Source organism: Chlamydotis macqueenii, chromosome 15 (assembly GCF_036417535.1).
Source record: "Chlamydotis macqueenii isolate bChlMac1 chromosome 15, bChlMac1.mat, whole genome shotgun sequence".
NCBI lineage: Eukaryota > Metazoa > Chordata > Aves > Otidiformes > Otididae > Chlamydotis > Chlamydotis macqueenii.
The window spans coordinates 9,034,176-9,042,071 of NC_141570.1; the positions used below are offsets into that span (position 1 = coordinate 9,034,176).

Below are 7,896 nucleotides of genomic sequence, written 5' to 3' on the forward strand. Positions count from 1 at the left end.
CAGGGCGTGAGCTCGGGGTGCAAACCTCTCCGCAGGCCCATCATTTCTGGGTGCAAAGGCAGCCCCGGTTTCCAGAGGCGTGAGATGGGACCGAGGGCTGCCCCGGAACTGGGATGCCCAGTGATTCCACCCACCGGTCTCCAAGACAAGCTCCCCTTCTTCCAGAAGCTTTATCACGTTAAAGATCCTACGGCTGGCCAGTCCTCGTGTAGTCAGGACCACAGACGTGCTGCCAGCAGGCATCGGTTTCACCGAACGCGCTGTGATGAGAAAGATAAACGTGAGAACCGGTTAATCCGCTCTCGCAGGACAGCGTCGCAGTGTCACCGCAGACATGCTGTCCCTCCCGCCCGGGCGGCAGCCGGCCGTGCATCCCGCCAGCCGGGGGGGCAGGCAACGCTCGCCCGTGGGGCAGGTCAGGCGGAAAATACAGGATGGTTTGCCAGCATTTGGCCCAGGGAAAATTAATTCAGATTTATGGAAACATCTAGTTCCCAGTGAGCACTCAGAGGTGTTAAAGCTGTTGTTCTTGTTTGCAAAAACAGCTCCTTCATCTGTTATTAAATATTATTGGTGTTTTTTTTTTTAAATCTTCAGCCTTAATCTTAACACATCCTGTTGTTTATCCAAAGATTTTAAAACACTGTAATTATTTTTAAGTATGTAAGACATTTAATTAGACATTTCATTACTCATTACGTGTTTGCATATATATGTCTGATTCATCTGCAGACACACCTGGCAGAAGCACACAACCACAGACAGAAAAGAGTCTCTCAGAGGCTCGGAACCAGCTAGAACAATACGCGACAAGTATTTATCTCAGCTATTAAAAAATAATTAAACCCCGTTTAGAAGATTGCCCCGTGCCTGTTCCACCTCTAGTTGCCAAGAGTTCCTCGCTACAAAGTCAGTTCCTTCCCCCAGAGAACACAAAAAGGTCACAATCTTCATTTCCGTTAAGTCAGACCATTTCCTCCGCTCGGCTGTTCTTTCTCTAGACTCAACAAGCCCACTTTGCTCAACCTTCACCAATTTCCCTGTCCGGTTGCTCTTTCCTCTGGATTCTTTCCGGTTGTTCGCACTTTTCCTCACACACCGGGATAAAAGCGACCTTCCCGCCATTTCCTTTCCGGGCTAACCCCCATCGGCCGCAGTGCTCCCCGACCTTCCCCTCAGCGCCCTTCTCGGCCTCGCCTGCCACCGCCCCTCACAGCCCGCCGGCGGGCGGGGCCGAGCGAGGATTGGCTGGCGGTGACAGCTGCCACGCTCTGGTTAGCCGAAGGCGGGTGAGCGGCGGGCGCTGATTGGTTGCTGACGGTCGGTGGCTGGGTGCTGGTTGGCTGGCGCTGGGCGTGGCGGTGTTGCTGTCGCCCTTGCCCTGAGGAGAGCCGGCGGTCCTGGCACCGGCGGTGGTCCCGGTCCCGGTCCCGGTCCCGGTCCCGCCGCCATGTTGTGCCACGGGGAGGGCCTGCTGAGCTGCCTGACGGCGCTGCTGGGGGCGGTGCTGGCGCTGAGCCGCAGCCCGGCGCTGGCCTGCCTGCTGACGGCCGGCTTCTACCTGGCGCTGCACCTCTTCAGCCTGGAGCCCGCCGCGCCTCAGAGCGCCCAGCGCGTCCTGCGGCCCCGCGGCGCCGCCGCCCGCATCGCTCACCGCGGCGGCGCGCACGACGCGCCCGAGAACACGCTGGCGGCCATCCGACAGGTCAGCACGGCGGGGCCTCAGCGCGGCCGGGCCCGCCCCGCGCCCCACTTGCCCCGGCTCGGCTCGGCTCGGCCCGGCCCGGCCCGGGGCGCTGGCAGCGCGTTTAACGTGCCCGGCCGCCAAGGGACGCGTGGGGCCTGGGGCCAGGTTAGCGGCGTGAGACAGAGCTGCCGCATGCTCTGCAGAGACAGTGAGGGCCTGGGGGCGCCTCTCCCCGCGTAGGGCTGCTGAGTGAGAGGCTGAAATCGGTGGGCAGCAATGCGAGCCTGGCAGTTACGTTTGATAATCCGCCATTTCAGCAGGCGCCAAGCCCTCCTCGCCCTGAATAACTCGGCTGCTTCCGACTTGCCGCAGGAAGCTGCGTGGCTTCTCAGTCCTTCATCCCCAGGGGGATTCAGAACAATTTCATCACATCTGAGTCTTGTGGGAGCTGTGTTACATCCTTGTAGCAATAATGAAATACTGTGTTTTGCTGATGTTGCAACAGAATGTAGAGAGCAGGCAGCCATGTAGAAGATCTGTAATGAAAATCCACAGTTATGGGAAAATCTGATATTGCGAGAACTTCACTGTGTACAACTCCACCATGAAACTTACTGCTGCCTCATCTGGTAGGCATCAGGGTTCAAAATCTGGTTTTGAGAATAATTTGAAACCATGATAAGCAGTCTGTGAAATGTAGTGTATCAGTGATGATAAGATATTGCTGGTCTGAAGGTTTCTTACCTTTGGGTGAGGCAGGGCTCTTTGTTCTGATAAATTCTGAAGCTGCACAATAGAGTTCCTTACTTGGCAGATGCCTTTAGAGTAACCTCTAGTGCATACCTGGCATTTGCTTTTCTGGTGCATTGGCTCTTTTCCCAGGAGGGCATTTGGCCTTCAGAACAATTCGTCTTGCTTGCAGTTCACTCAGGTGCTTTTCTGAGGAGTTCCTGGGAAAGAGCCAGGGCAGGAGCAAGATGTATGAAATGTTCTGAGGCAGCCCAGATGCTTATTGCTCTCTGATAGGGGGATTCCTCGGGTAGGAGCAGGGATTTGCCTGCATACATCTCCTGTTTAGTATAAGCATGGTAAATGGCGCTTCTGAGAGATTTTTGCACTGCATATGGTGCATCAACCATACTGCACATGAATGGCAAATCTGAATCTTAGAGGAAATACTCCACCTGTGTTCTGTAAAAAAAGGGATGATAGCTTTTCCTTGTGGAAGCGAAGACTTTATGCTCTGATGGCCTGCTCTGATTCTGGCTTCTAAGTGTTAATCTGTAAACTATCTAAACTGTACACGTTTGCTTCCCTTCTCATTTAGCAAGTAACAGAACTTAAGGACTTGGGAGTTAACAGACCAAAAGGAGAGAGCAGGATGCTTTACTGCGTTTTTTTTACTGAAACAGTCCCAGTCCCAAGACAGACATTATCGCTATGGTTTTATCCGTGAAATAGATTGTATATTTTCAATTGACCTATGAATGCTTCTCACAATAACTGAAACCTACTGAGTTCTGCAGACCAAGCTTACTGAAAAGAACATTCTTTTTTTTTTTTTTTTAACCAGAATACAAACTAATTATAGCTGTACCTGTGTTAAGTCTATAAAGCTCTCTCTTCTGTTGTGTATGTGATTATTTTTTTTTAAGGCAGCTGCGAATGGAGCAACGGGTGTTGAACTGGATCTTGAATTTACTGCAGATGGTGTTCCCATTCTAATGCATGATGAAACAGTAGAAAGGACAACTGATGGGTCTGGAAGATTGTGTGACTTGACCTTTGATGAAATTAGGAGGCTTAATCCATCTGCAAAACATAGGCTATGGTAAATGAACTATTGCTATTCTGACAGTACTGTTTCATCAGTGAAAAAACCATTATTGATAAACAAAATTATTTATTTGATCTATCACTGATGATATTTTTTGTAAATCTAAAACTTAGAGTCACATATGTTACTTCTCATTTGATTTTAGAAGCGTAGGAGACTATATCTCCTTACCCATCCTTGCAATGGGAACAGTGAAGCGGAGTCAAGATAATTGGCTTTCAAGGACAAAATCCACAGGCACCTAATGTGAAACAGGTTAACCTCTACGTAAGCTTCCCCTAAATTGACTGTGGGGCACGAAATGTACTGGGAGTTTCACAATATGTCAAAATTGGCTTGAGTGATCACTTCTAAAATTAATTTTGTTGACATATTTCCTGACTGGTCGTGTCTCAGGGATTTGAAACATCAGGATTCTACAGTTGAGAAGGAGCTAGACAGATTTCCTGGGTAGTCGCAGGTGGGAGCTGTGGCCTCAGTGGCTCATTAGCTCCTTTCCGGTGGTGTGCAGGGGAAAACACTTGTATACATTACTAAAATTTTGATAACAGTGCAACTTCTACAGTATCATAAGTGAATCTATTTTAAAGGAAGAACTTCTAGTGTGTGTTCCTTGTATTTCTGAGACACTGTATTAGGGATTTCCACTCCTGTGAACATACCACCTGTGAGTCTGTGGAACAAGTAGCATCTTCCCTGTCTGTTACTGGAAAGGTGATCACCTGAGCCACCCAGCGACAACTTCCACATAGGCAGTTACCGCTCATCAGCTGTCATTCACTGTCACCTTATCAGGAATAAATCACTGATGTGTGAAGCTCTTGCATCCTCAGCTTCTCTTGCTTATTCTGCCAGGATCTGTGTGTCTGGCTCAGGGCTGGGGAGCAGGGTGAAGTGGGTGGAGGGGTGGTCAGCAGCTGGGACTGAATGCTTATTGGTGGTAGCTGACGAAGGAGGTGAAGAACTGAGGTGAGTGTTCTCGTGTGGGACACAGGGTCAGTGAGCATCAGATTAGATCAGATTTGGAAGGATATAATTGTCCAGTGGGATTCTGGGGGAAGGGGAGATGTGCATGTATCCTTCTGCATGTGCAGACTTTTACTGGGACAGAGGGCCACCGCTGACATTGCTAGTGGCGCTTGTTCCCGCCTCTAATACTTGTGTATCAGCAAACTGTTTAGGAATCCCTCGGAAACAGCTCTGCGTAGCTGGGGATGTGTGTGCCTGTGAGTGTGCACATGGGTAGCTTCACTGCATTCCAGTGAGTTCTCCATTTCTACAGGAACAAATTCCAAGGTGAAAAGGTACCAACTCTGAGAGAAGCTGTTGTGGAATCTATGCATCACAACCTTATAATCTACTTTGATGTCAAAGGCCATGCAAATCAGGTACGCTTACTGTACTAAACACCTTCCTTCACCCTTTCTTTGGGTTTCTAACCTGTTTTCTGCTGGTCTCACACTGATACGTGTGATACAGTCCCTTCTCTAGCTCTGCTATTTGTGTCATCCAAAGTTGGGCTGTCGAAGCAAAGGTAAGATGTTCCCTCATCCCATTCCGTTGTCCTGGGAAGCTGCAACTTCAAATTCCCATAAGACTTGTGTTAGTGTTGAGTTCAGCTCACAGAACTGCCATGAAACAAAGCAAAGTGAATTCCCTGCCTGTGCTGAGGGGAGCTAGTATCTCATCTTCAGCCTCCAAGTAGGGATCCTGCTTGTCTGTAATTTGCATTACTGAAGGCAGATACAGGTAATCAATCATTAACATTTTATGCAAATCGGAATATTTTTTTCTTTAGCATAGCAAAATATGGAAATAAATTAATTTTTCCCCTTGAACTAAACCCTAGGTAGTACTTCAGAATTTTATCCACAATATATTAAAGGTTATTTCAAACACTGAGATGCTACTCATTGCTGTAAACAGAATCATGAAAGGACTTTTGTTGCAAAAAAAAATGTAATTTCTCTGTTAATGGTATAAACAAGATGCTGTTTTTCTTCTCCCTCCTTTCCAATTCAATCTTGTTATACAAAACAGGAAAGTATTTTTAAAGGGAGGGGATTATTCTAAAATTATTTTGCAGTGTAAAGTTAATACAAGTATATATATATATATAATACATATAACATCTGTGTGTATCTATAATTTGCAGGCAGTTGATGCCCTAAAACAACTCTACCTGGAATTTCCGCGTTTGTATAACAGCAGCGTAGTCTGTTCTTTCATGCCAGATGTTGTTTATAAGGTGATGTTTCCTAAAAGTTTATTTTGGATTTTTTTTAGTTCTATCTGGGAATTTCAGTAAGATATACAACCTCCAGTTCCAGATCACTTCTGGGTTGTTAAAATTGCCAAGACTTTTAAAAACAAATGAAGCATAAATCGTAAGTCTCCTCCATAATCTTATTGGACCACTCTGTGCTCATTAGGTACACGTATGAATCTACAGCAATTCCCTCCGTTCTGAAAGCCATGTAGAAAAAAGCGTGTGCTCTTACAGTTGGCGTATGGCCAGGTATCTGTGTGTAAGGTCCCTGTTAAGTAAACCTCAGATTCTGATATGAATGTAAGCTGTTCTTAAAACTGTTTCCTAATTCTCATGGCCAAGTCCATTTACTATGTCTTTTATTCTGTTGCCTGAGTCTTACACAATTTTTTTAACATACAGTTGCTTATTCAGTATATTTTAAAGAAAAACAGTGAAATATCATAAGTAGCTTTGTAAAAGAGTTACAAAAGGATCTAGGGGGGAGAGGGAGAAGGATTCTGGTAGAGTTACAAAGGCAAGCTAGCACTTTGTATCTAACCTCTCCCAATTTATATTGCTTTCATATCAATTACAGTCTTTTCTCCTTCATCTTCCAGATGAGACAGGCTGACAGAAATGTGGTAACAGCACTAACGCACAGGCCTTGGCATCTGAGTCATTTTGGAGATGGGACAGCCCGTTTCAATTCCTCCTGGAAACATTACTTGTATATGATGATGGATGTCATTCTAGATTGGAGCCTGCACGGTTTCTTGTGGCGATTGTGTGGGGTTTCAGCTTTCCTCATACAGAAAAATTTTGTTTCTCAGTAAGTGTTAAAGCTTGCTAATATAGCAGGAGGCAATATCATTCTACTAGTATAGAAGGGTGGAGTTAACATAGTGTATGTTAATCAGTGTGTTCCGTTTAGTGTTCTGTAAGGTTGTTTAGACAGTTTCTTTACCGTGTGCGATTTTATTATATTAAACCTCTATCTTTTCAATTTTCATCTTACGTTAGATCCTAAATTTAATCTCAAAGGGGAAGAAAACTATTGCTTTTGCTTGTTTACAGTAATAAAACACAAAAGGATGACATTGCAAAAGAAGACATGATACCAAAACTCAGTTGTAGCCTCAGCGCTGTCTGCCTTAAATGTGGTAGTGCCAGCCTTCCTCTTACGGTGTCTTCGTTCCTTGCAGAGAGTACGTGAGGCACTGGTCTTCAAAAGGAATTGAAGTGGTTGCCTGGACAGTGAACACATTTGCCGAAAAAAGCTACTATCAAACCGTCCTTGAATCCAGCTACATCACTGACAGCTTGGTGGAAGACTGTGACCCTCACTACTAGGCTTGTGCTTTGCAGACACTCACAACCTGAATAAGCTCTCTTACTTGGCAGGTCTGAAATCACTATTGAGAGGGTATCCACCGCTGCAGACAGGACTGCTAACGCTGTTTCTGGGAAAAGGAAGAGCAGTAGTTTACTTCTGCTGTATGGTCAGGTCTCGAATGCAGAAAAACCCTCTGTTGCCGCACTGGACAAAGCTGAGGTGCAGCCGTCTGCAGTCTGAGGAGATTGCACTGTAACGTAAAGGGATCAGTTTTGATCAGCTAACTTGGCAATACGCTGTATATGCAGATTGCTTTGTTAAGTCTTGGTTATAAAGCTGTATCAGCATTTTTTGTTGGCAAAATTTAAAATTATACCTTGATTTTAGTAATTTAAACAGTCTATTCTACAACTGTAAAATAAGATGAGGTTGACTTATGACATCTCAAAAATGTCTCCATTGCTGTTCTTAAAACAGAACCTGAAAATAATGGTGCCAAAACAGAGGGCAAGTGCATTTCCCTCCTACTGCATGGAAAGATGACTGTGCTGCATCTGGACAAGGAAAAGAAAGCCAACTTCCCAGGTTCAATCTGAAGACTGAGAAATAATGAATAAAACTTGAGTATCTTCTTATCTTCCAGACTTTTTAAAAGAACTCCAGGAGGACAGAAGATTATTTATTCTAATGACACAGCACATGAATGTATTTATTTTTAAAAGAAAGCGATATATCAAGTGATGATAGTAGTAGAACAAATGGAGCTGAAATGTCTTTTTACTTTGCTT

General features: G+C 45.5%; 1 protein-coding gene across 6 annotated transcripts; it reads left to right on the top strand.

The window, feature by feature from the left end:
• Positions 1 to 1,400: 1,400 nt before the first annotated feature.
• On the top strand, positions 1,401 to 7,418 carry GDE1 (glycerophosphodiester phosphodiesterase 1). Of its 6 annotated transcripts, XM_086759603.1 has the most exons (7): positions 1,609 to 1,705; positions 2,193 to 2,316; positions 3,347 to 3,518; positions 4,807 to 4,912; positions 5,680 to 5,772; positions 6,393 to 6,604; positions 6,978 to 7,418. In XM_086759603.1, exons 2-7 carry the CDS (start codon positions 2,292 to 2,294, stop codon positions 7,123 to 7,125), a joined length of 756 nt encoding a protein of 251 aa, XP_086615729.1. In that variant the 5' UTR covers positions 1,609 to 1,705; positions 2,193 to 2,291; the 3' UTR covers positions 7,126 to 7,418. The 6 variants fall into 6 exon arrangements, with proteins under 6 accessions (XP_086615727.1, XP_086615731.1, XP_086615729.1 ...); XM_086759601.1 differs by lacking the exon at positions 2,193 to 2,316 and having other exon boundaries at positions 1,401 to 1,705; positions 3,343 to 3,518; XM_086759605.1 differs by lacking the exon at positions 2,193 to 2,316 and having other exon boundaries at positions 1,589 to 1,705.
• Positions 7,419 to 7,896: the final 478 nt, after the last annotated feature.

What these genes read in the sequence shown, in the direction of transcription:
- GDE1 (XM_086759601.1), top strand. Translation starts at nt 1,451, where the DNA reads ATGTTGTGCCACGGGGAGGGCCTGCTGAGCTGCCTGACGGCGCTGCTG. An exon ending in TCTGCAAAACATAGGCTATG is followed by an intron (nt 3,519 to 4,806) that starts GTAAATGAACTA and finishes CCATTTCTACAG; the next exon opens with GAACAAATTCCAAGGTGAAA. An exon ending in TGCCAGATGTTGTTTATAAG is followed by an intron (nt 5,773 to 6,392) that starts GTGATGTTTCCT and finishes TTCATCTTCCAG; the next exon opens with ATGAGACAGGCTGACAGAAA.